The sequence below is a fragment of the Panthera leo genome, chromosome A2, assembly GCF_018350215.1.
Source record: "Panthera leo isolate Ple1 chromosome A2, P.leo_Ple1_pat1.1, whole genome shotgun sequence".
NCBI classification, from domain to species: domain Eukaryota; kingdom Metazoa; phylum Chordata; class Mammalia; order Carnivora; family Felidae; genus Panthera; species Panthera leo.
The window spans coordinates 164,453,856-164,481,677 of record NC_056680.1 but is presented as its reverse complement, the minus strand read 5'-3'; the positions used below and the strand labels follow the sequence as shown (position 1 = coordinate 164,481,677).

At 45.6% G+C, this 27,822-nt stretch overlaps 1 protein-coding gene across 4 annotated transcripts in view; it reads right to left on the bottom strand.

Annotated features, from left to right (window-relative positions):
• Positions 1 to 27,822, bottom strand: part of DPP6 (dipeptidyl peptidase like 6) — an 859,550-nt gene that overhangs the window by 269,475 nt on the left and 562,253 nt on the right. For all 4 annotated transcript variants that reach the window (XM_042927196.1, XM_042927192.1, XM_042927193.1 and 1 more), the window contains exons 4-5: positions 20,160 to 20,254; positions 7,219 to 7,293 (exon numbers count right to left, since the gene is read on the bottom strand). In XM_042927196.1, coding sequence (XP_042783130.1) covers positions 7,219 to 7,293; positions 20,160 to 20,254 — 170 coding nt within the window. The remainder of the gene's footprint in view (positions 1 to 7,218; positions 7,294 to 20,159; positions 20,255 to 27,822) is intronic.

Genomic DNA, 27,822 nt, shown 5'->3' with positions numbered 1-27,822 from the left:
GAGGTTCGTGGGGAGGGGAAATCCACACCCATGGCCACACGCTGGCGTGGCCCTTACGTAGTTTTGCAAGAACTTTGACTCATTGGGTTTTCACGAGCTGGCGGGGGGGTCCGAGGTGTGCTGGGTGAAAACAGGTGTTTCAGACCCCGAATGACAACTTTCCATAATCAAACACAGGACGTGGTGGCTGACGACCAGGCCTTCCACAGGTAAACAGCCAACTGTAAGGTGCTTACAAAACAACGTGGGCTACGTATCTCACAAACTCTGCGAAAGACGGTTGGAACTAAAACACCAGACTGAATCACAGAGTAAAGGGGCTTCTGAGAAATATTGGGCGGGGGCCTGGGGATCAGACAGGGCACCTCTGGGCCCTGAAGAAGACCGGGAGAATTCACTGAAGGCCGGCCTCGCCCCTGCCGCGGAGCACCTTCCGGCTGCAGAAGAAGAAAGAGAGCTCCCTGCAATGCTCTGCAGGTTCCCGGGGCTGGGCCCAGAAAAGGCTGTCAGATAAAGTGGAAAGATCTAGTCCAACAGCCCGAGAATTAAGACACACGTCTCCCTTGGATGCTCCTGGGCAAAGATTTCGTCGGTTCTCAGGAGGAAGGGATGTTAGGAAACATCAGAACCACACTGTAACTACGGCATTACTGGTTGTGGTACAGGAAGTCACATACCCAGAATTACACGAGTCACATGAATTCGTTTGTAATAGAGTCAGCCCGTGAATATGGGGTCAATAATTTATAGCTAACCCCTTCTGTTTACAGAGTCTCAAGCTGGTTTTTAAAAGTCAACTCTCATACCCAGAGGTGACAGGTAACCACGCTGGACAGGTGCACTGAAGACTGAAGGGCAGGGTCACCTCGCCAAATGTGCTTGATCAGGCCTGTCCACATTCGAGTGCTTTTCAGGCTTCACCTGAATTATACGTTCACAGTGGCTCAGACAGCAAGGCGGGCCACAAGCACTCACTCCGAGGACAGGAAGAGGGCAGGAAGTTATCCCACGTGAGACCGCTTCAAATTTCTGCAGTGAAAAGCCCAGCATCACATCCCATTCTCAAGTCGGAGCAGGATCAGCCTACAGGTGCGGGGAAGTGAGCCCCAGGAGGTGGACACGACCCTTCTCTCAGCCGAGGGATGGGGTCCAGAAAGCTCAGGGACCATGACGCTTCCTGTGGTGACACCAGCATTTCCCAACCACCCTGAGAAATACAGACATGAGAGAAGGTCTGGAAGTTTAAATTGCTAGAGACTCCGGAAAAACCCTGCTTTCTGCCCCCTCCGTGCGCTGGGAAATGCCCAGCTCAGCCCTCACAGATCGGTCCCCAAACCTCCCTGTCGTGGACGCAGGCGGGGACCCCAGACACAGCCGGAGACAGAAGACCAGGCCTCTAGGAACCACCATCTGTGCTCAGAATAGCAAATCACTTGATTAACTTCCCCAACTAGTTAATGGTGCCACCATTAACCAAGAATATATAATCCTTAGAAGAACAAAAGAGCATAATAATATTTCTTGGTACACTTTCCTTCTCCAGCACAAAACTTTAAAAATCTCTTTAAGATATGTGCCAGGAAACCACAAGAAATATGTCCACGTTTAATGGCCTAATGATTTCTCTCTGTATTCTAATTTTAGTGCTAAATTTGAGATTCTGGAAGTAGTATAAAAAAAAGAGAAAGTTTTCACTCGGGTTCCTAAGAGGATGATGGTAATACTACGCTTGCATGGACTTAGGCGGTATCTTTAGGCCGCTGGACTTGAAAATATAATACAAATAAAATGATAACGAGCAATTACATGATAGAGAATCCTCTTGTATGTCAAGGTCTGGGTTAGGCGTCTTCCGATATTATCCATTTACTTGTGGTGTAACCCAGACAGGGGGGCTGTTATCCATAATTGGTATCTATAACATCTCTGAGTCACTAATGGGCCACACAGTGGTATCCCCACTTCTCTGGTGAAAAATTAAAGTGGTGTGCCCCCCTCCTCGGTCATCAGCAAGTCACTTGCAGAGGGGTGATGACCGTTTGGTGTTCCTGCTCCCGGCCCAGCCCTCCCGGGGCTTCTCCAACTCCTTAAAACTCTGAAGGCGGGGGAAGAAAGATTATTACTCTCTCCCGGCAGGTGTATTATGTCCTTCAGCAGACTGTGGGGTCACCAAGTGCCACACAGATACAAGGAACCACACTTTCTTACACATGGTATGACAGGCAGCCCCTGAAGTGCTCCCGACGACCCCCCGGGCCCCACATTCACTCCCTGTGGAATCCCCTCGACTCACGCGGGGGCAGAGCCCAGTGACATGTTTCTCACAAGCAGAGCAGGATGGGGAAGGCGTAGCTGTCTTTAGGTCCTGAGGGCTGGGACTGCTGTCTTTCTGTCACTCTCGGCCCAGCCTGCTTGCTGCTCTGATGAGGGAGACTGCCCCCCGAACTGGGTGGAGACGTCCTGTGGACCCAATGTGCAAAGGTGGTCCTGGGCTAGGGCTGGGGGTAGACGGGAGATCAGAGACCTTCCCTTGAGTAGCTGACAATGTAAAAATGGGCAAACAAACCAGTTTATGTCAAACAACTGGGAAATGGAACAACACTGCAGTGAGCCTAAGTAAATGAGAGGAAGGCACACACAATGAATAGTATAAAATTAAACTTAAAGTGTCTCTCCTTCGGCCCTTACTGTCCTCAAGACGCTGCGTTACTATCTGTATCCAAGCTCCTGGACTCTCTCTTCTGGTTGCCCCATTCTCTCCCGGCCCTTATCTACCACTTCTACTCCAGCCACTGAATGCAAGCTTCAACCAACCCCAAGTGGGTGCATTTGGAGAGCCCCCAGACCTGGCCCCGGACGCAGCCAGAGAGCCCCTTTGTGCTCAAAGGCATGCAACCTAGAAGTGTGGTTGCGGGAGCTCGTTGGGTTGGGCTACCCTCCATGGATGGAGGACAGGGGCTGACAGATAATGCGTCCTCTCCGAGCCTCCCAGGCGGACTTCCAAGATGCACAATGCTGCACAGAAGGCCCAAAGGCATCCAGAGCGAGTTGGTCACGATGGTGACCAATCTGGTGGCAGAGCATTCCCCCTGGGGCTTCGAGGAAAGGTGCAGGACAGAAAGTGAACCAGGACTTCAGCATCACGGGCATGGCATCTCACACCAGAAGGAAGAGTGACATCACCGTGAGAGACAGAGGACCTGCCAGGGCGGAGCCCCGTGCTACAATGTTCAGATGTCCAGAGTCCGCAATGGCCAGCTTTCCTCCTCCTTGGAGCATTTCCTTTCTGTTACACACATAATAAGACGCTTTGTGGCCTTTTCTCCCATCGGTTTGGACTCTCTTCTTACTCCTTAGAAGATTTATCCTTTATAACCTTTACAACATATTGAATTTCCTCAGACTCAGTCTTATGCCTTCTTCACTTCCATATAGCTCTTGTAATTGTCCCCATGGGTCATGTCATCTACACCCACGGTTGTATTTCCCTCCTTTAAGTTAATTACTTTTGAAATTTTCTCCATTCCAGACACGGCTTATGGGATTCACACCCGCATATATTTTTTAATGTGTATTTATTTTTGAGAGAGAGAGAGAGAGTGTGAGCAGGGGCAGGGGAGGGGCAGAGAGAGAGGGAGACACAGAATCCGAAGCAGGCTCCAGGCTCCGAGCTGTCAGCACGGAGCCCAACGTGGGGCTCGAACTCCTGAACCTTGAGATCATGACCTGACCTGAAGTCAGATGTCTAACCAACAGAGCCACCCAGGCGCCCCCCAACCCATCTTTCCAGCTATTTTCTTGTAAATTGTAAACTCTTGTTAAACGCCCCAGAGTCGCCTGAAACGCAGTTCCAAAAGCAAGCCCATGAACAGCCCAAGATATCGCCACCCTCTTTGTAACCCTGAACCTGATGGGCGAGCCCCATCTTATCTCTAGCCACACTGGGTTTCTCTGTACCTCTTATTCACCACACACACCCTCCCCACCGGACTCTGTCAGAGTCCAGCTGAAGTTCCGATTCCTTCTGGAAGCCTTTCCGGGTCTACCTAACGGGGTCAAATTTTTGTTTTACGCTCACGAAACTCCTCTTGGCAGTTCTACGCAAGTGGCACTGGTTATGTGCCTACGTGACTGTATTGCAGGCTCCGTGACATAAGGTCGCTTGCCTCTTTTGCACGACTTAGTGCACAAAATGAAACTGAAGATATAAAAGAATAATTGGACGTGTCTCCACAAGACTAGAAGGAGCTTGAATCTTCCTGAGGAAAGAGCCCTGTGTCCAAGCCCTAGAGAAGGACACTTACCTAGGTTTGCCAGGTAAGTGCTTTCCATGGGCTATCCCATCCAGTCCCCACCTGAGCATGGCTAGATGCCCACTGACCCCTTGTTTGAGGCAGGAAGCTGGGCTCCAAAGAGCTGATTGTTCCAGATAAGCACTAGAGCCTGGGGGCTGCTAGATTTGCAAATGCACTGTGGGCGGGGCAGCAGAGAGGAGCAGTTGGAAGAATTGCTGTTTTCCTAATGCAAAGTGCAATATTTGGATATTCTGGGTGGAGCTGTGACCCAATGTATTGAAATTTTATTGCAAATGAAACATTTATGCTATTACACGAGAGATGCCTGGGAATTGGACAGTTGGTTCATACAAAACTATTTTTTATGACAGTCTTTTCAATGAGAAGTTGAGTTAGTGCCTAGAAACAAGGTATCCTGGCTGCCTTTGAAACACACAAATAAGGATGTGATAGACATAAATCCAAAGATAGAATTCCAGTTTCCCCACCATCAGATAGGAATCACATATGGTCATACCAATTTGGGAAACACTGTGTAACCCACATAAGAATATGAAAAGCTTCAACATATCCTCAGTAAAGAAACTTACTTGATTGTGTTTAACTAGAGTTCTTAAATTTATGTGACTATGGAAACTATATATATTTTTTAATATCCAGGGATAATGACACAGACATTAAAAACAAAGTCGAAAGTCCTGGCTTGTGCCATTTCCTCCAGAATTACAGATCTAGACCCTTCCCTTGTAAGCCACCCACTTTTCTAAAAATATCTGCATCTTAAGTTATCCAGTTAGGAAGTTATGTCTAACACCCAACTCCAAGTTGTCCTGCAGAGGGCCAACATTTCCTCCAGAAGAACAGAACCTGTGCTTAGTTGTACGTCTGGTAACTGCTCACTACTTGAAAACCATGCAGGGTTGTTCCTTCGATTCAAGTTTAAAGTATCCATTTGCAGAGAATTTTTACAGAGCACACATTTTCAATACTTCAATTAGTTTTACCATTCACTAAATCCACTCCTGGTGTCTTACACTTTCCTACTCCAACACAGTCCCACCCCAAAGGCCAACGGATGCTGTGTGGTGAGAAACGGTTCCTTCAAGGTTCCTGTGGACAGCCAGTGTTTTTACATGGCAAAGACTCATATTTAGCAAAGTGTTCTTTACCAAAAGAGTCATCGCTTGGAATGGGAGTCCACAGCACTCTTTCAGAAGGAGCATCGGGACAGACAAAGAAGACCGATGGAGAGTTCTACCACGCACAGAACAGAATCATGGATGTGCCCACATCCCCCCGATGAGCAGATAGGAGACTCTCTTCTGTAAGATTTGGGAGAACAAATACAAAGTGTTGTGCTGAAGGCTTCTAGGAGCAGGAAGCTCATGAGGAAACCAGGCAACCCATCCTGGTGTTGAGACCCTCCCACTGAGAAAAGAGGCTCTACTAAGATGACCTAGTATCTGTCTTCCTAAGCTTTTCTCACATGGGTGTTAGCTGTGTCTCTCCCAGACAAACCCACGACAAAGGCATTACCCCATCCCTATGAGAGCCTTCAAGTACCTGCTGAGTTTTTTTCTCTTATTCAAGAGTAGAGATGACATTTTTGGTAGTGTCTGTGAAAGGAGCTGAACCACTCTGCGATCCACGTCCAACACGTCCACGTGCTTGAGTCTTAGAGAGGCAAGCACCGGGGTGGGTATAGGACTCGCGCAGTCCCAAGGCTGAAGGATGCCTTCTACCAGGTCCAGTTCCCTAACCCCCCGCAATCAGATAAAGATGACCAGCTGTTCCAAAGGAGGTGGATGGAAACAATGAAAACTTTTGTGTTATGGACATTAAAACAACAGAAGGTGGAAGAGTGGAGACAGTTTTTCAAAAGATGTACATTTTGAGGAAAAAGATGGAAATCTCCAATAAATAATCCAGCTGTCAAATACCTTTTAAAAGAAATTCTAAAAATTCTAGGATTGGGCTCGGATCTCCATGCAAACCAATCTCCCAGGTACTCCAGCGGGATGTAATTCAACAAGCTAGACTTCTCGTGCAGGGACAAGAGCCTCTCAAACACCCCAAGAAGGTGTTCAGGCTTGACTTAAAATCCAGGTACCCGTAGAGCTCACAGAAGCTTCACAAAACCCTGGACAGAATGGTCTCAGAAGAACAGGAAAGGCAGTGGAATTCTGTATTTTACCTTGCTAGAGAATAAAGTTCCACAAATGCACATTTCTAAAGTTGCTACTCTCTTATAAGCTGAACATCTGCTTCACTGATACAAATAAATTTCACCTTCAAGCTCCTTTAAAATTAAAGAGCCGAGATGAATTTTAAATTACGAGCATGTTAAAAGAATAAAAGGAAAAGAAAGAGCTAGTTTTAGGCAGCCACTAAAGCCCAGAGTGAGATTTTATAGAAACTTCTGGTGCAATTTTATGGGAAGCTCATATATGAAGTGCTAAAAACAGGGATTTATATAATGAAAAGTGATATTTCAAGTCTTGTCTAGAATACTATGATGGCTAAGAGATAATTAACATTTCATTTTAGTTTAGGGAGAACCTGACAGTTGGTTTTTGTTCTCGGGATAAAATTTATGGTATGATTGAGAAAATGGCAAGGAAAAGAACTACACAAAAGGGTAAGATAAATCTTTATAAAAAGACAACTTCTAATCATGTCCCTCAAGAAAATCCTACGAAATTGCCCCTAAAAGGAGTGATTTTTTTTTTTTTTTCTGCCAAAGGGATTTTTATACCTTTCTTCTCTCCTAGGTGGCAGTGTGGCATAAAAAGAGACTAATTCGGGACCCATCAACTGTTTCAGGATTCCAAGATCACGGAGAATGAAGGTTCAAGGGAAAATACTTAATAGGGTCTCAGAAGGGAGAAACAATTTTTTATAGACAGAAAAGAACGGTACTCACTGGCTCCACGTTGTATGAAAACAGAGCATATTCCTTATCTGGAGAGATTTCATATCGGATGGCTCTTAATGATTCCTAAAAGGAAAAAAAAACACAAATAATTTTATTTTTTTTTAACATTTATCTATTTTTGAGACAGAGAGAGACGGAGTGTGAGCAGGGGAGGAGCAGAGAGAGAGAGAGAAGGAGACACAGAATCCGAAGCAGGCTCCAGGTTCTGAGCTGTCAGCACACGAGCCCGACGCGGGGCTCAAACTTGTGAACCGTGAGATCATGACCTGAGCTGAAGTCAGCTGCTTAACTGACTGAGCCACCCAGGCGCCCCTAAACACAAAGAACTTTAATGTGTGACATGTGACATAGCTCAGAATCTTGTAACGAATCTGTGCTTGCTGCTTCTGTTTTCAAAATCTGCTAATAAAATTTGTATGCAATAAATTCGCTGAAGTCTATTAAAGATGGCAATATCTTTTCTTTGCTGAAGAATACTCAGGCAATTGAGACTTTTGCACATTTTGTTCATTTTTTTTTTCAAATTTCAACAAAGCAATACTTATGGTTATCTATGGAAACAAATCAATAGACGAAAGATGAAAACCAATCATCCCTTCCCACAAGACTCTGTCCTCTCTGTACCTTTAAACTTAGAAGCTGACTTTAAGCAGACTGGTCCCCCAATTTTTTTAATGTTTATTTATTTTTGACAGAGAGAGAGAGAGAGAGACAGAGAATGAGCGGGGGAGGGGCAGAGAGAGAGCGAGACACAGAATCCGAAGCAGGCTCCAGGCTCTGAGCTGTCAGCACAGAGCCTGACGTGGGGCTCGAACTCACGGACTGTGAGATCATGACCTGAGCCAAAGTCGGACGCTTAACCGACTGAGCCCCCCAGGAGCTCCAAGAAGATGGTCCCTAAAAGGCAGAATTACATTCTACACATTGTTTTGCAGCTTGCTTTTCCCCCATGATAGACACCGGCCCCCGAGTCGGTCCGTGTGCAGAGGACCAGCTGTGGTTCTTCCTTCAAATATCTTCCTGGTACACAGGTGATCTTACCCACATGAAATCATCAGAAATGCTATTTCCCTTCCACTCCCCTCCCCAACCTTCTCCGCTGTGATCACACTGCTGTGCAGACCCCACGCCCACTCTCTGTCCACAGGCAACCCTACCAACGATCGTACGGCCACGTGCAAACACACAGATGTGTAACCACAACAAAAAGTGACATCACACCATACATCCCTCACCTGGGTTTTCTTGAGCAACAATTGGTTTGGCCTGAAGTGCTGACCTTCAGAGCTTCCACAGACCTACATGGTGTGGATCTCTCTTGATTTACTCAGTCCTTACTAAAGCGTGGTTACAGAAGATTCTTGGTATTCATGGCAGTAATGTTCTAGAAAGTCCCCACAAACTCTGAGTCAGGGAAAACTGCAGCACACTGTTCCTAAGGGAAACGCAGCGCTAGGTTCTGGTGAGGGTCTGGTCACAATACTTTGGTCAGCCAATCTACACATAACCTTGTTTCACATGTGTTTCTGCTTAAAGACATCTTATTTTTTTAAGTTTTTTTTTTAATGTTTATTTTATTTGTGAGAGAGAGACAGAGTATGAGTGGGAGAGGGGCAGAGAGAGAGAGAGAGAGAGAGAGAGAGAGACAGAATCTGAAACAGGCTCCAGGCTCCGAGCTGTCAGCACAGAGCCCAACGTGAGGCTCGAACTCATGAACCGCGAGATCACGACCTGAGCTGAAGTCAGATGCTTAACCAACTGAGCCACCCAGGCGCCCTTCAAGACATCTTACTGACTGTATGCCATTGACTCACTGACACTGAACTTACAGTGAACAACACTACACTCAGCCTGAACAAATCATCTCACAAATGTGTCTTCTCCGCATGGCACATCACAGCCTTCTTGCATTTCGGAACACTACCGCACTCCAGCATTATCCTTGGGGGCCATTTTAAACAGCATAATCACCAAGAAAAAGCACAAAGAACATGGAAAGCATGGCACGACATAGACCACACACACACACACACACACACACACACACACACACACCTGTTCACAGCATGAGGTCTGGAACCCCAATTTTTTGGCCACTATGCACACATCTGGGAATGACTGGAAAAGCACCATGACTGTTCATGTGGACATTACAGACACAGTTTAGCACACGGGTGCGTCTGCAAACACAGAAGCTGTGAGCGGCGAGGATGGGCTGGGATGTGTGTCCAGTGCGGTTATACGACTCACAACGTTGCAATAAAAATCCTCACCCATGTTTGTTTTTTATGGAACACATTTCTAAGGGTGGGGTTGATGATGCACAAGTTTTTAAAAAGTGCAAATAGATATTGCCCAGTTGCTCTTCAAAATGTTTCTGGAATTAACACTCTCATGACTGATGAGCGAATGCATCCTTTCTCCCTTCTCTGGCAGAAGTGCTGCCATACATTCTTCCGTTTGACCCTCTGATGGATGTCAGGTGGCACCTCGCTGAGAGTTTAGTTCCTATTTCCCTGCCTCGGGCACATTTGATCCTCACTGGATATTTTTGGCAATGCGGATTTTATCTTTAGAAAACTGTCCATCCCTGTCTCCTTGAAGGTACCTGTTATGCTGAGTTTTCTATTTTTTCTGAAGCTCACTCCTACCACGTTTTTATCCCCACTTCTCTTCTCAAGGTGACCAGAGACTAACTTGCTTAATGTCGTCATGATGTCTCAATTCTCCTCTTGACACAACTCATCACTTGCTCCTCCTCAAAACCCTGTCTCCACTTGGCTTCTAGGACGCACACCTGGTTTTCTCGTACCTCCTCGATGCTTCTCTTCATGCACGTTCGCTGGTTCCCTTCATTTCTCTGACTTCTGAATGTTGGAGTAACCAACATAAATGACTGGGTTTCCTATCGGAAATCACATCCTAGGTGACACCATCCACACTCGTGGCTATGAAATCCAAGTACCTGCTGACGATTCCAAGCGTCACATGTCCAAGACCCTGTGAACCCAACTGGACTTGACCCTGACCTTCAGATGTGTATGTCCCACTGCTTCCCTGGCACCTCCACTCGAATGTCAAGTGGGAGACTCAAGGTAATGTGAATACAATACAGCCCCTCATATTCTGTCCCTTCTCCCTCCAGCCCCAGCAACCCCACCCCCTCAGCCGCTCAGGGCAAACTCCTGGCTCTCCTCTCCTCTGTCTCACACATCTTAGATCTAGCCGAGCAGAAACCACTGTTGGGCTACCATCAGAGTCTATTCAGAACAGGCTTCCCTTCCCCCCGCCACCACCCTGGTCTCAGCATGAGTCTTCCGCTCGGGCCATGGCAGTAACCTTGCAGCGGTGTCCCCAGGCTCTAACTTTGTCCCCTGCACTCTACTCTAGCTGCAGGGGCCGGGGCCAGCTTTTCAGTATAGGAATCATCACCCTGCCCTCTGCTTGAAGCCACACCACCTTGGCTTCCATCACAGTGGGCTAAAAGTCAAAGTTACCACTGAGCAGTGGGGCTACTCCTTGGTCCCCACCTCCAAGTATGGCCTCTTGACCCTGCTGTAGACCCAGCCACACTGCTGTCTACACCTTCCATGAGCACGCCAGGCACACGCTGGCTTCGTAGTCTTCATGACTGGTCTTTCTCTTGCTTGAAAAGCTCTAGATTGTTACCCGTCAGCTTTCTTCTCAGGAGCCTCCTTCTAAGTGAAGACTTCCCTCTCTTCCGTGGCCATGAGATCTAGAAATCTCAATAGGCTTGCCTCCAATTTTTCATAACCCTCATCCCTTATTTTCCTAGGTGCACTCACTATTAAAATAATGTATATTTAACCTATTTATCTTATTTAGTGCCCTTCCCCTCCCCTAGAATGTAAGCTTCTCGAAACGAGGGCTTCTGAAAGAAATCTTTAACTTCTCTCTGCAATGCTTTGTAGTTTTCAGCGTACAGCTTTTGCCCGTATTTTGTTAGATGTATCCCTAAGTATTTGACATTATTGATGTTTTATATATGTAAAATATACACATCTCAATATTCAGTTGTTTATTGCTAACATATGGAAATAGAATTGATTTCGGTACCTTGACCTTTTGTTCCGCAACTTTGCTAAATTTCATTAATTGTTATAGCAATTTTTTTGTACATTCTTTAGAATTTTCTATCTAATCATATTTTCTGTGGCTGAAGAGTTTTTTTTTCCCACTCCTTTCCTAATTAGATGCATTTTGCTTCTTTTTATAGCCTAATTACACACTAGAGAGATGCCCGTATAATGTCCGGAAATATAATGAGGGTGGACACCTCGCCTTTTTCCTGATCTTAGGGAGAAACATCCAGTCTTCATTAGTAAGTGTATTAATGGCAGGTGCTTTTGTAGATGTCTGTTATCAGGTTGAAGATGCTCCTGTCTATTTCCAGTTTGCTCAGAATTTTTACAACGGATGTTGAGTTTTATAACGAGTGTTGAATTATCTCCAATGCTTCTTCTGCATTTTTGGAGATAATTACGCTGTTTTGCTCTTTTTAGTCTGTCAAAATGGTTAATTACATTGTTTGATGTTCAAATGTTGAAGCAAACTTGCATTCCTTAGATAATCTCTACAGGTCATGATGTATTAACCCTTTTATATACTGCTAGACATGATTTGCTATTTTGTTGAGGATTTTTGCACCTGTGTTCATAAGGGAAATTAGTCTGTGGTTTTCTTTTCCGGTAATAACCTCGTTTGGTTTATACTTGAGGGAAGTGCTGGCCTAATAAATGACTTGGGAAGTATTTCCTCCTCTTCTATTTGTTTTGTAAGTTTGTACAGAACTGGTATAATGTTTTCCTTAAATGTTTGGTAGAATTGACCAGTGAAGCCATTTATTTGCACCTTGAATTTTCTACATGTGGAACTTTTTGACCATTAATTCCTTTTACATCAATATAGGACTATTGAGAGTCCCTATTTCACTTTTAGTGAGCTGTGATAATTTGTATCTTTTAAGGATTTATTTATTTCACTTGTTTATTCTCATTTCATTGTCAAGTTTATTGATCTATGGCTACTACAAATATTTTCGATTACCCTTTCCAAGCCTGTACTGATGGGACTTTCTTCTGTTCCTATTATTGGTTTTCGTCCTTTATCTTTGTTCTTGATCAATTTCATGAATCTTTTTCAAAAACCAGCTCTGGGTTTTGTTTATTTTTTTTCTGCTATTTTTTTCTTTTCCATATGGTTGATTTTTTCCCTTTAGTGCCTTTCTTCTGCATACTTACACATCATTCCTTTTTTTCTAGTTTTGTTTTTTTTAAGGTGCATGCTTAGATCTAATAATAGGAGCACTTAAAGCAATAAATTTCCCTTTAAGTGCTGCCTACCTGCACACCATAAATTTTCATTTTATATGTCTTAATTTCCCTTCATTTCAACACATTACCTAATTCCCATCTGATTTCTTCTTTGGCCGATCCGTCACTTAAAAGCAGGTTGTTTAATCTTCAATCATCAGGCCACATTCCAGATATTTTTCTGCTGTTGATTTCTACTTTAATTACGTATTTGCTAGACACTGGTCTTTGCGTAATTTCCAACCTCCGAGATAAATTGAGACTCGTTTAATGGCCCAGACTTTTATCAGTTTTGGTGAATGTTCCACGTGTGCTCAGAATGAACGTGCTCTCTGTTGGTGAGGGATGTGACCCATCAATGTCAGTTAGGTCAGTTGGCTGACCGTGCTTTCAAGACTTTGGTATCTGTCCTGATCTGTTTTCCTACATGTTCTATCAACTACTCAGAGAGGACCGTTGGAACCTCCCACTACAATTGTGGATTTGTCCACTTCTGGTTTTGGTTCAACCGATTCTGGCTTCAAATCTTATAGCTCTATTGCTAGCTGCATATACCTACAGCATTCTTCTGCCTTCTTAAAGAACTGACCCCTTTATCCTTATGAAATATTTCTTTTTATTTCCAGTAGTAGGGACTCTTCTGTAGTCTACTTTGATATTAACAGGACCATTCAGGCTTTCCCTTGGTTAATGTTTGGATGGTATGTCTGTTTACATTAATTTAATTTTAACCTGTGTCTTTCTATTGAAAGTATATATCATAGAAGGCTTAGAGCTGGGTCTTGCTTTTTAAAACTCACCTTTGAATCCTCTGGGAGTAATAAGGGAAGCTTATGGACATAATGATATAGGAAACCTGTCCTTTATACTATAGTTATCTTCCACCCTGCATTGTATCAGATTTCTGCTCTGGGTGTCCTGCCCAAGAAAATTCTAACATGTTCCAAAGATTTTATGTGTGTATGTTTGCGGTTTTTAGTCAACGTAGAGTGTAGGAGAAAGGAATTAGAAGTCTTACATTAAAAGGAATTGGAGAGGGGCGCCTGGGTGGCTTAGTCGGTTGGGCGGCCGACTTCGGCTCAGGTCATGATCTCGCGGTCCGTGAGTTCGAGCCCCGTGTCGGGCTCTGTGCTGACAGCTCAGAGCCTGGAGCCTGTTTCGGATTCTGTGTCTCCCTCTCTCTGACCCTCCCCTGTTCATGCTCTGTCTCTCTGTCTCAAAAATAAATAAACGTTAAAAAAAAAATTAAAAAAAAAAGGGAATTGGACATCTTCACCACATTTAAAGACCCTTTTATAAAAAAACAGATGCATTTTTTTCAGGACTAGCCAATTCATTTTCTCGAAGTTCCCACCAAATAGCTACATGTTGACCACGTTTACCTCTCCTGACATTGTTCATTCCCTTATGTAGATCCAAACGTTCACCCGGTATAATCTTTCTTACCCCAAAGAACTTCCTTTCACTTTCTCAGAGTGCTAGTGTGTGGCCAGTGAATGCTCTCGGATTTTGTCTCCAGTTTATTTTATCTTTAACTTTGAAAGATATTTTTGTTGCATGTAGAATTCTAATCTTCAATAAGATTTTGTAGTCTGCGTTAAGTCTTATGCTGTTCTTGGATTTATGAGAGAACTTTTGTTTTTGTTCATATAGTGAATGGAATATTCTAGGTACTTAAGTCTGTGAAGAGAGGGCCATGGATTTATTCACATATTTTTTGTATTCAGCCACATGAAATTTTTTCCTTATTAATTACAGCTTAGGTAAACTAACATCTTTTAGATTTTCTAGGGATGGACTTATGTTACCCAGAAAAGAAAGACATTTTTCTTTCGTTTTCTAGTTCCCCATCACTTACTCTGCTTGTATACGGCATTTCCTGCTATCTCCAAGAGCACATTAAATATGAATAGTGATGGTGAGTACTCTGGCCCGACTGCAATTGACATAGTTCTACTGTCTGCCATTGAGAATGGTTTTCGCTGCTAGATGGCTTAGGGTAAATGGTTTTTGTCATATTTAGGCAGGTTTTCCTTTTCATCTCACCCAGAAATTTTATTAGCAGTTATTGATAAGCTTTACCAGTTACGCTTTCAGTGTCTGTGTTGTAATCATCAAGGATTTTGCTGTCATTTTGTAGTTGTAATGGGTTTTGCTGATTGAGTTCTTGATATTTAAATGCTGTCGTCATGAGTACACGATTCAGAGTGAAACACGATTCCGATACATGAGTGGGTTCCACTTGCCAATATTGTGGTTATAACGTCTGCAGCTACACTCGCTGGTGAGACTGGTGCGCAGTTTCCATTTTGCGTTATTTGGGGCTGTTTACTCATACTCAGTAACATAATTTTTAAGAACATTACCCTGATTTTTATTATTTTTTTTAAGTTTTTTTATTTTTATTTTTTTTAATTTTTTTTTTTAATGTTTATTTTTTGAGACAGAGAGAGACAGAGCATGAACGGGGAAGGGGCAGAGAGAGAGGGAGACACAGAATCGGAAGCAGGCTCCAGGCTCTGAGCCATCAGCCCAGAGCCTGACACGGGGCTCGAACTCACAAACCATGAGATCGTGACCTGAGCTGAAGTCGGACGCTCAACCGACTGAGCCACCCAGGCGCCCCTAAGTTTGTTTATTTTTGAGAGAGCAGAGGAGGGGCAGAGACAGAAAGGGAGAGAGAGAATCCCAAGCAGACATCCGTGCTGTCAGCGCAGAGCCTGATGCGGGGCTCAATCCCATGACACGATCATGAGGTCATGGCCTGAGCCGAAATCAAGAGTCAGATGCTCAAGTGACGGAGCCGCCCAGGTGCCCCCATCCTGACTTAGAAAAACATCAATCTACACATATGACAAGCCCATATGTATGGAATTGTCGGCGTGTTGCCGGTGAGACACTTATGCCAAGGGCTGGTGTCTTGTTTTCATGTAACAGATAAATACCGTGTGATCATAAACGCAGAGAAGGAAAGGCGGCCGTGAGTGAAAGAAAAAGATACAGGATGATGGAATGCTCCAAATCATCAAGGAATGGAAAAGAAATGCAGAGCAGGGAGTACAAATACGTCCCTGGGCTGTTTTGTGAAAATCTCCTCAGAAAGGAAAACAAGGAAATAAGTAAGATTGGTAACGATAAAACCAAAGGCAGATGCTGAGAAGATGGCACAAGTTATGGGGACACCCTGTGCACCTCGAAGGGAACACACATCAGCCTTGGCCAGACAGGCGGTGGTGAGCTGCCCGTCCCCGTGCACGAGGAAGGAGGGAGCATGTGCCCCTGGGGGTCCTCCCGGGGAAGGCAGCCACTGTCTGCATCTGGGCCCTTGATGCACCCTAAAAATCATTAAATTTGGAGTCAGATCGAAGCAGGTGCTGCCCCTGCACTGGTGGTGAGAGCCGGAAGAAACCTGAAAATGCAGCTGGACAGAGCAGAGCAGACCCACCACCGAGAAAAGCTCTCACCTCGAAAACAGGTAAATCCGCACGGTCGCGTCGGCAGGTGTTGCATCAGGCTGGCCTGACACAGTGTTTTGCGGGTGTGATCCTTATTTCGGGGCAATGTGCAGTGGCCACGGGGACAGGCAGCGGTGGCCTCACGGTGTGAGCCCCGCACCTGAGGCTGTGGCACCCCCCTGGGCCGCGGGACACTGGCCCCAAGACCCCTTACGCCATCTAGAAATGATGTAGCTCGGGACCAGCCCTGGGGGCTCTCAGCTACCAGCTATGTGGCTCAGAAAAAGACCTCTTGGCCTCCATAAACCTCGGTAGAGTGGGAAGAATATCCTGCCTGCCGCTCACAGGGTTTCAGTTAAATAAGGAAACACGCGTGGTGTTTATGCCGTAAGCACTCACATAGCCTTGCGTGTTGAATGAACCCCGCGTGCACCCTGCAGCGTCCCCCTCCTTCCTCAGTTAGCCCTGGTTTTCTCCTCCACGGCCCTGCCTGCTCCCCACTCCGGGTGTCTGAGACCCACGCCCACGCCCCCGGTGGACGCAGACCATGGCTACAGGCGCAGCCGGACTCGTCAATGTTGCCTCTGTGACGGGACGCAGACTCGTCCCTCCTGGTTTCCCCAGTCACTGCTTTCACCAGGACCTGGTTCAGCCTCACCTGGGCCCGAAGCAGTCCCAGGGGGCCCCTCGCCTCTCATCTTTCCCTCCTGCACCCCCGTCACGTGGCTCTAGCTTTATTTTCCTAGACAGACCCGACCTCAACAGTCCCATCCCTTTCAGTTTCCTGCAGAGTAAAGGCTAGACCCCCGGGGAAGGCGCTCCGTGGCTTGCTCCCTGACCTTTTCCCAGGGCCCTGAGCCACGGCCTTCCAACCGCTCCCACGTGACCTGCACCGGAGCTGGTGACTGGCCACCCTGCCTGCCCACGGGACATTCACTGCTCAGCCCGTTTGCTGTGCAGCAAGGATGTTACTTCCTACTTGCCTTCAAACTGCACTCACCTTTCGGGGGCTGCTGAACGTCCCTCTCTGCGCCCTATCTACTGCTGACATCGACTGTCTTCTCTCCTTCCTGCCTCTGCTGCAGCACAGACGTCACAAATGCCTGCCTCTTCTAGATCTGGGTGGAAAGGTCGCAGAGAGTAAAACTGTTTCATTAATCCTGGTCTCCACCCACCCACCTCGGCCAGCCCAGGGCCCTGCTCAGAGGACACACTTTCATGTCAGATGAGAGCACAGGGGTGACAGAAGGACGACATCAGACCACCTAAAACCTGCCCAGCGTAGCAGGTGCAGGGCCAGGAAAATTAAGCTGCTACTTTATTTCTTCGCAGGTCTTTTAAAGACACAGGTACACAATGTTATACTTCCCGACTTAAAAAAAGAAAAGAGAGCGACAAGCCTAGGAAATAAAAATAAGTAAAAAATATTTTTGTTTTCTGTTCTTTTAATAAGTGGGGGGGAAAAAGAGGAAGAGGGGGAAAGAAAGGGAAGAGGAACAAGAAGAAAATGTGTCTGAGACACGAGGGGGAGGAAGAAAAAAAATGCAGAGGGACGGCGGCTGGACCGAACGCTGCAGGCACAGAAACCAAGCTAGAATAGACACCACGCGTGACGTGGCTTTTGACAACATTCTTGCAAACGACGGTGACTTGTTATGCCACCCCTTTGTTCCTGGACTAAGGGGGTTGGAAACTCAGAGGCCGGTCTGGTTAGAAGTCAGCGAGTGTGGTCGCTGTGGGGACCGGACAGCTGCTACCCCGTTCTGCTCGCCAAATTCTGCTGTCTGAGAAAATGATGTCTCGCTGCTTTTAGCTATTCCTGTATTTCAAGAAAAGACAGAAACCTGGACTTCCAGCTTGCAAGAAACCAGTCTGTGGGCCAAACAAAACAGTTCAGCGGGCGTTCGGGCCGCTGGCTTTTGCCTTCTCAACTGCAGACAAAAACAAGGCTATTTCCCCTTCCTGGTTTTTACTGAGGTGGAAATGCTCGCTGGCCATGCCGGCCTCTGCTGTCCAGCCGCAGGGCTGCTGGCTCGCTGTGTCATGCAGACCAGGAGGATGACACCAAAAGTGGGGACGGGCCCACCAGGCAGGGGCTGGGACCCCTCCCACCTGGGGCGCACCTGCACCTGCGGGAGCCCACCTGGGGCGCACCTGCACCTGCGGGAGCCCACCTGGGACGCACCTGCGGGAGCCCACCTGGGACGCACCTGCACCTGCGGGAGCCCACCTGGGGCGCACCTGCACCTGCGGGAGCCCACCTGGGGCGCACCTGCACCTGCGGGAGCCCACCTGTGGGAGCCAGCCTGCAGGGCTCCGCAGAGGGCAAGCAGGAGAAGCCCCAGCAGTGAGCTTCTTCCTCCTCCAAATGTGAGAACACACACACACACACACACACACACACACACACACACACACACGGAGCCCTTGATGGAAATTAAGCGAAACAGAATAAAGTAAAGTGAATGCTAATTGGGAAAGCTCAGCATACTGGATGAAGGGAAAAAGGAAAAAAAGTGGTCAAATTCTTATCTCAACAGATTCCCGAGTTCCTCTACAACACATGAACCCATTACAGCTCTTGATTCTGGAAAGGGTCTCATAATACTTGTAATCATGTCCCTCTCTGTGAGGAGTCAGAATTCATTAATTTTTAGAGACAGATAAAAATTCAAATCCTACAGTCTAATGACTATATAAAATCAAAGGGGAGCATAAATTAAAGACACAAAAAGACTTTTTATTTAAATGTTAACTTAGTAATTTAAATAAGTAATTAAAACAGGGAAAGACATAAAAAGTGAGAAAACTTGACATAAGCAGAGCAGCAGGACTCTTTTTTTTTAATTTACGTGTTTTCCCTTCCAAGTACTTTCTGAACTGTCTGCGGTGCTCACATATTCATTGATGGAGAGGTCTAATCCCTTTGAAACGTGATACTGAATTTTTAAAAATCTGATTAAAATTATTGAGTAAAACGGCATCGAAACAACAATTATGGAATTCATCACCATGAAAACTAATATACAAAGTCTTCCCCACCCAACAAGATGAATGATTTTCATAGTTCAGTGCTCACTTCCCAGCCTTTTCAATACACAGGGATGATGTTGATGTTGCTAATTGAAGTGTAAAGATGATATTGTATTCTTCTGTTTATTTAAAGATTTTTATAATGTTTATTTTGTGTGTGTGTGTGTGTGTGAGAGAGAGAGAGAGAGAGCGAGCAGGGAAGGGGCAGAAAGTGGGAGACACAGAATCCGAAACAGGCTCCAGGCTCTGAGCTGTGAGCACAGAGCCTGACGCGGGGCTCGAACCCACGAACCGCGAGATCATGACCTGATGTTACTTTAAATAAACACGGAAGAGGGGCACCTGGGTGGCTCAGTCGGTTGGGCGTCCGACTTCGGCTCAGGTCATGATCTCGCGGTTCGTGGGTTCGAGCCCCGCGTCAGGCTCTGTGCTGACAGCTCAGAGCCTGGAGCCTGCTTCGGATGCTGGGTCTCCCTCTCTCTCTGCCCCTCCCCCACTTGCGCTCTGCCTCCCTCTGTCTCAAAAATAAATAAACATTAAAAAAATTTAAATAAGTATTTTCAACTGTACATGAACTCCAAATTTCGATGCTACTTAAATCTCGGGGAAAATGGGTTTTCCCAGATTATGAGGCACTGACTGGCATTCGCATCCACTCAGTACTTATTTTAAAGCCTAAACATCACTTCATGTGTTCAGACGAAGCGCAGTCAGTGTGCCTACATTAATATTCCCTGTGCATGTGGAGATGAGGTGTTTTTTTAAACGAGACTGAGCAAGCCCTCCTGAAGTATTCTCTGTGCATTACTGCAATTTTTCTGTAAACGTCTAAAGCCCTAGGACGTGATCTTCCAATTACATATGATATGCAACACTTGTTTCCAGCACCTGCAGAGAAATGTCCCGCACACGAAAGAAACTGCTTTCATCTTATTAAATTAGTGTGGTTTCAATTTCACATTATCTTTAGCTGCTCAGGCTATAGTGTTACAAGTTTATTGCTTCTGCTAGGCTCCTCCTAAAAGTTGAAACCTAAAGTCATTTTCTGCTTTATTGACTTGCAGGAGGGAAAACTGAAATTATCCCGGTCATTAGAGAGAGTACTTACAATTTTTTTGCCTTCTATTAACACCGTAGAAATATTTGTTTCAACATTCTGTAGTATCACGTTTCCTTTCTGTTCTCTGTAGATGAATTCTTTGTCTACAAGAGAAGAAATACAAAAGAAACAAAACATTAAGGAGCTCAGCAGGCTTCTGACGGACACTTACACAGAACGAATCAACTCTTCCGACAAAAATAGAATCCTGTGATTCATCAAAGGGTCCTTTTAATCTGGTGAAGTATATACAGCTGCTCTCAACATAACCTCATGTGAAGCTTCTCTCCGAATCTTTGCTCCTATGCTACACACTGGCATATAAAACACCAGTGCCCAGGCCCATGAAGTCTTTCGGACATTCTAGAGCTTTCTTGAGCCCAACACACAGTGGACACATGAAGCAGATTAAGAAACTTACTACCAAAAAGCATGGACAGTAATTCGCACTGTGGGTAGTGATTTCCTGTATGTACAGCTTGGGTGAACCGTGTTTATGCACGCATGCTCAGACATCCAAATCCTGCAAGACTGTTTCCAGCTAGTCCACAACCTTCCTTGCTACACCTGGAAGAGTCGGCAGTTTCTTGGTCATGCATACCCCTGAATGCATACATCCTGTCCTCAGAGACAGTGACCGTGGTCCTTTGCACGACTAACCTTTCAACTATTCCCTTAGGAAAGTAATAAAACACACCGATCAGGATGACTGCAGAGGTGTATCTGTAGGCACGTGTGTCTCCACTGCGAGTGAAAGGGCACGTTTTCTGAAGGTTGCTGGTACAGGGCTGGGCACACGACGAGGGGAAGAAATACTGTCTGTCTGAGCGAAGGTGGGAGTACTGAGCCAGCTTGATGGTCAAGGCATTTCACACAATAACCAGTTGCTGATGGGACCACCCTGTGCAGACTGGATTAATCCAAACGGTATTATCATTTCTACTCTTTATCTCATAAATTTACGCTCTTTCCTTTTTCACTCCTTTCTGCTGCTTGCTTTGGTTTTCATTCTCTTCTTTTTCCAGGTTGTTAAGGTGGGAGCTTACATCTTTAGTTTGATTTTCCATCCTTTCTTTCTTTCTTTTTTTTTTTTTCCATTTATTTTTGAGACAGAGAGAGACAGAGCATGAACGGGAGAGGGGCAGAGAGAGAGGGAGACACAGAATCTGAAACAGGCTCCAGGCTCTGAGCTGTCAGCACAGAGCCCGACGCGGGGCTCGAACTCACGGACCGTGAGATCATGACCTGAGCCGAAGTCAGACGCCCAACCGACTGAGCCACCCAGGCGCCCCGACCATCCTTTCTAATAAAACTGATGAACGCTAAAAATTTCCCTCTATGGATGGTGTTAGCTACATCTCACAAATTTTGATATGCTGAGTTACATTATTATTCAGTTCAAATTATTTCTAATCTTCCCTGTAATATCTGCGTGGCCCAATGATTATTCAGAAACATGTTGTTTAATTTGCAAGTATGTAAAGGTATTCTGGCCCTTTTATGTTTTATAGATTTTTTAATTTAAATTCACTGGATCAAAGAAGACTCGGTACATGATTTCAGTCTTTGAAAACTCATTAAGACGTTTTTGTGGTCCATAATATGGTCTAACCTGGTGAATGTCCTGTATGCATATTTAATGAAATGATTGATATGGCTGCATTTGGTCTAACGTGTGTTTATGTGTATGTGTGTGTGTGAGGACGTTGTATGTGTATGGGTGTGTGGGGTGTGTGTGTGTGGAGGTGGGGGTGTGGGGTGGGGGGGTGTAGGGGTGTGTGTGTGTGATTAGTTTCTACTTGTTTCCTCCACTTATTTCTGGCTTTCACTTTATTGTTGCATATTTTTCAGAATTTTAATTTCCCTATTTTAGCTGTATTTTTTTTTTTAAATTAATGTTTTTATTATTTTTGAGACAGAGAGAGACAGAACATGAGCAGGGGAGGGGCAGAGACAGAGAGGGAGACACAGAATCCGAAGCAGGCTCCAGGCTCTGAGCTGTCGACACAGAGCCCGACGCGGGGCTCGAACTCACGGACCGCGAGATCATGACCTGAGCTGAAGTCGGATGCTTAACAGACTGAGCCACCCAAGCGCCCCTTAGCTGTATTTCTTTGCAACTTTTTTGTGCTTATCCTAGGGATTAGAATACATACTCAACTTTCCACAGTCAACAATGAGTTAATAGTGTACCAGCTCTGGTGAAATACAGACACTTATCAAGTTTTCAGCCCACATCCAGCCCCATGCTGTTATAATTGTCATGTGTATTGAATCAAAATACTTTACATACTCCACAAGATGTCATAATTACTGTTTATAACAGTACCTCATTTATAAAGAGAGGAAGAAGAAAAAGTCAGAAAGAAAAAAAAAGTCTGTTGCATTTGCCCATCACTCGCCTTTCTGATGCTTTTTAGACTTGATCCAGGACCTGAGTTTCCACCAGCATCATTTTCCTGCCTCTTGAGAACTTCCTCGAGGTGTGTGTTTGTATGAACCCGCCGGCACCCAATTCCTTGAATTTGCTCGTACCTGAGTGCCTTTGATTTCCTTCACTTCTGAAGGATATTGCCTCTTCATATAGATTTCTAGGTTGATGGTGTTTCCTTTTCCTTTGGAAATTTCATGCCACGTCCTTCTGGTCACCATGGCTTCTAACAACAAGCAGCTCTTAATTGTTCTTTCCCCGACACTGTTTCTATGCATTTTTCTTTCGCTGTTTTCAAGACTGACTTCTTGCTTGTGGTTTCTAACAGCCCAGCTACGATGCATTTTTGATGAGACTTCTTTGTGTTCATTGTTTGGTGTTGGCTGAGCCTCGTGTCTGCAAATGTATGTCTTTGTCAAATCTTCAGCCTTTAATTTGCCGAATATTTTTTTCTATTTGTTTTATCCCTCTCCTCTCCTGGAGTGCCAGCTGCACACATGTTGGGGACCTTGATATTATCTAACACTCTCTGATGCTCTGTTCTTTAAAAAAAAATTTCCCTCTGTTCACCTCGAATAATTTCCATTGAGCTGTCATCACAGCTGTTTTGTCTCTCCTTTGTCATGATTATTTGACTGCCAAGTCCACCCAGTGAATTTTTACATTTCAGAATCTGCGTTCTTATGTTTAGGATTTTCCATGTTGTTCTTTCTTTCCCTGCTGACATTTTCATTCACGGAAAACATACGTACTTCCTTGTGCGTCATGGAAATATATACACTTTTAGGATGTTTGCCCCATCAGTTCCAAAATCTGTTTCATTCTGGAGTCAGACTCAGTTAATTTTCTTTTATACTGAAAGTATGTTCCCCTCTTTTTTGGGGGGGGCATTCTTTGTAAGGAAGGTAATTTTGTGCTATATATATCCTAGACATGACGGTTGTCAGTTTCTGGACATTCTGGACTATGTTAACATTCTTTAATAAATGTGGTTTCCTATGCAACACCAGGTAATTTTCTTCGCTAGACACGGACCACCAACTTTGGGCAGCAGCCTTTTATACTCAATGCCGGGATGTTACCTACAGCTGAACTGCTCTGCCTGTCTTCTGGGCGTGTGTGGCTCACGGGTCAGAGACGCCAGGGCACTGCTGGTTTCTGTGTTAACTAATCTCTGTTCCACCCTGTCTCGTTACCCCCTCCCCTTCTTATCTTTTCAGTTTGACACTTAGCTTGTTAATTTCAGCATTTCCACTTTTCTTATAGAGTCACAACTGGTGCCATAAATTTCCTGAATTGTGTCTTTATCTGAATCCACAAGTTTTAATGGGTAGTTTTCTCATTAGTGCTCTGTTCCGTGCATTTTTTAGTTTCTGTCATGCTTTCCTTTTCAACCTGGGAGTTACTGGGAATTTATAATTTGCAAATGTATGTAAAACACTCTTCTTCGTCTTTTTGTTATTGACTTGTAATTTGCTACATGTGTTAGAAAAACGTGTACCATCCACTCTTTGAAATTTGTTGAGTCTGGTTTATAGCCTGAGGCGGGGTTCGTTTTTGTGGAAGGTTTCTTGACAGAGTGGATATTTTCTAACCGGAAGATGCAGGGTTCTCTATTTGGTCTTTATTTATTTATTTATTGTTAATGTTTATTTATTTTTGAGACAGAGAGAGACAGAGCATGAACAGGGGAGGGGCAGAGAGAGAGGGAGACACAGAATCTGAAACAGGCTTCAGGCTCTGAGCTGTCAGCACAGAGCCTGACGCGGGGCTTGAACTCACGGACCGTGAGATCATGACCTGAGCCGAAGTCGGACGCTTAACCGACCAAGCCACCCAGGCGCCCCTCTATTTGGTCTTTAATTTAACCGTGCTGGTTGTACCATTCATTAACTTGCCTCATTCTCAGCCCATTTTTTTGCATGCTTCACTTTTTCTTAAAAAGCCCCCCACTGTATTGACACATTCTGGTATGATGATGGATCGATTAGTTTTCTCCTGTTCGTCCTCCAGATTTCGAGTTATACGTCTTGTAACTATTTTCTCAGATGAGTGCAAGTTTAGAATTTTCTCACCTTCTTGGTGATTTGCAAGGTTTATTTTTTCACTGTATTTTCCATCCCTCATAATGCTTGTAAAGGCCATTTCTGTTCTGCAGAACGGGAGAAATAATACTATACACCCGATATCGTGCATGTGAAGATTCAGAGACATTATGTGCGGGAGACTCGAGATGAACTTAAAATGACGCCTGGGTCAGGGCAGGCTCTGGGGTGCGTGTCAGCTGCTACTCTTGTCTCAGGAGAAGATCTGGAATCATCTCTGCCTCCTTTTTGTCTCTCGTCTTCAATATCCCATCCCTCGTCTGCGCCTACCCCTTTGAGGGCGTCTTGAATGGCTCAAAGCCATGGGTCCTCGTGGCTTGCGGTGCCCTTGCCCTGGGTCTGCCCACCGCCACCTTCCCCTTGGACGCCTGTGACGGCTCACTCCCTTCGCTCCATGCTCTGTGCACACAAGGACGTGCTTCTGTTTTTTTTTTTTTCTAGGTCCTTTGGCAGCGACCGCTTTGGCCAACTCCTCAGCCTGACATTCAAGGTCCTTCACGTCCAGGCCTGGGTGTCTCTTCCCATTTTAATTTGCTGTTACCCGCCCCCCCCCCCCCCATCAAGCGTCCTGAACCATGTTGTGCCTTCTGTGCCTGGGTGATGCCTCAGACCACTGCCCAGCCTGCAATGCCCTCTCCCACTCCCTCCGGGGGACCTCTGTCCGCTCTTCCCACAAAGGCCTCTCCCCTGCAAAGCTTGCCACGCGTCCGCCAGGCAGGATTAACCCCGCTCTGCTCTGCCCCGCACCCCACTCCTGCTTTACGCTCCTCATTGGCTGTGACAACTCTGTCTCCTCCGCAAAGAGAGCGGGACGCATGGGGAAAAGGCCACACCTTCTGGACTTCCTACCTCTACAACCTAGCATGACGACTGAGGGGAAACCGGGGGCTAAAAACGCGTGATGCGTTCACCAAATTGACACCATCACCCGTCTGTCTGATTCGCCAAACGTGCAACCCGCCTGCGACTCCGTAGGCAGACCCGCTGTGTGAGAGGCTGCCCCCGGCCGACAAGGTCAAAGGAAGCAGGGGTGGGTAGGGCCGCTTCGCAATTCTGCCTTTAGTGCCTCGTGGTGAGATTCTGAGATAGCTCCTTTCTCCCCGTCACGGCAGTGCAGTAAGATACCCCAGAGGGGAGTGTAAGGTGCATTTGGACACTCCGAGGACGGGACGGCGACACTGAAAAGCCAGGCTCACCGGGGATTCTGAGAAACACAGAGGGTGAGGTTGTGAGGAGAAGATCTCCCGGAGAAAGTCTCGCACGGCGTCACCCTCTGCGACTTACTGTTCATGTCAAGTACTCGGCATGTAAAATATGTCATTAATTTAATTGTTCTGGGTGGCTTCGGCAGTTCTCCAAAGCTACATGATTAAAGAAAGCGACGACATTGGTAGCCAACACAAGGGAGGTGATTGCTTTTCATTTTATTCTCTTCCCCTGACTGCGATAGAAAAATATATAGCAATGTAACACGTTGTTTTTCTCACTCTTCCAAAAATAAGATGACGTTCCAGTCATTTCCTCTGAGAATCATATATCAGCTGGCTTCGTACGTTGCTTATTTTTGCCTGACACAGTAATGTATTTCTTAGAAACCTTTCAAAGGTCTTTTCCATGATGAAGAAATTTTAAATGGATGGCATTTTGTGGTACTAGAGATTTCTTAGCCATCGAGATACATGGTTCCCATCGCCAAGGATGACTTAGACCTGCTGGTGGGTCTTTTTTTTTTAATTTTTAAATATTTTTGAGAGAGAAAGAGCGAGAGAGAGAGCGAGCATGAGTGGGGGAGGGGCAGAGAGAGAGGGAGACACAGAATCTGAAGCAGGCTCCAGGCTCTGAGCTGTCAGCACACAGTCTGACGCGGGGCTTGAACTCACAAACCACGAGATCGTGACCTGAGCTGAAGTCAGACGCTTAACTGACTGAGCCACCCAGGTGCCCCTGGCTGGTCTTGATTACATAAATTGACTGACAATTGATTATATAAACATCACAAAGAGTTGCTTCAGAGAAACAGACTTTGAGAAACAAAAGGTGCACTTAAATGAAGCAGATCTGGTTTTTCTTTAATTATCTTCTTTTAATTGTAAATAGCTGCTAATAGAAACAGCGTTCTATCCTACTCATTGCTTATTTTATTTTCTTCTCGGATACAAATTACTTGTATTCACGTATGCTGATAACACATAGCATATAGCATGCTTCCTAAGAAAGTCAACATCCAGGTGATGGCCATAAGCTATAAAAACTGATCTGTAATCCCTAGCATCCACGCTGTGGTCTAGAAATAATACCATTTCTCACTAAACAGAATCAGTATGCACCATGAATCTGCCATGTTCCATGACTTAAGGACAATTACAATTAACATTGCCAATCAGATGACAATTGTCGTGTGTGGGCTATTGTTAAGTTCCACATTCACCACAGCATTGTACTCTAAGACAGGATCCCAAGCTACCGTTCTCAGGAAAAAGCACAAGGGATCTCTAAAGACCTGGGCATTTCTCGATCTGAGGCACAGAACATACAGTATGAACCTGGAATATCTTAGCGGCCAGCCAGCCAGGAAGTGTTCGGTGACCGATGGGGACACAGACCATAAGACCACGGTAGACGGCAAAATGGCCCTAATGCTTCCCTCCCTCCTGCCCACGGCCTTTGTGTCTGGCTTCGCCAGGCTCTTCCTCTTGAACGTGGGCTCAGATGCATGACCTAAACTGGTCACTGGACTGTGAACAAGCAGGCACCTGAGAAGCACTCGTATAGTTTGACTCGCCCCTCCTGGCTTCTGCCATGGCCGTGAAACAAACATGTGTGGCCCTGTCTTTTGGCCCCAGCGCAGAAACAGATGTGGAGCACAGCTGAGCTGCCCGGCACCTGAGAAGACGCCACTCCAGATCCGCTGGCAGCCAGCTGGTTGTCCAGCCCTGGAAGCAAATCAGCCACGGAGAAGCAACCACCGGCTGCCTAACCCACCACCGGCTGACAACCAGCTGCGTGAAAGATAAATGCTTACTCTGCATGTCACCGAGGGTATGTTGTTGTTTGTTACACAACACTCTTGTGTCACTAGACAACCAGTGGGAGGGCTCTCAGGTCCGAAGCTGGTAAAATCTGAACATCAAAAGAA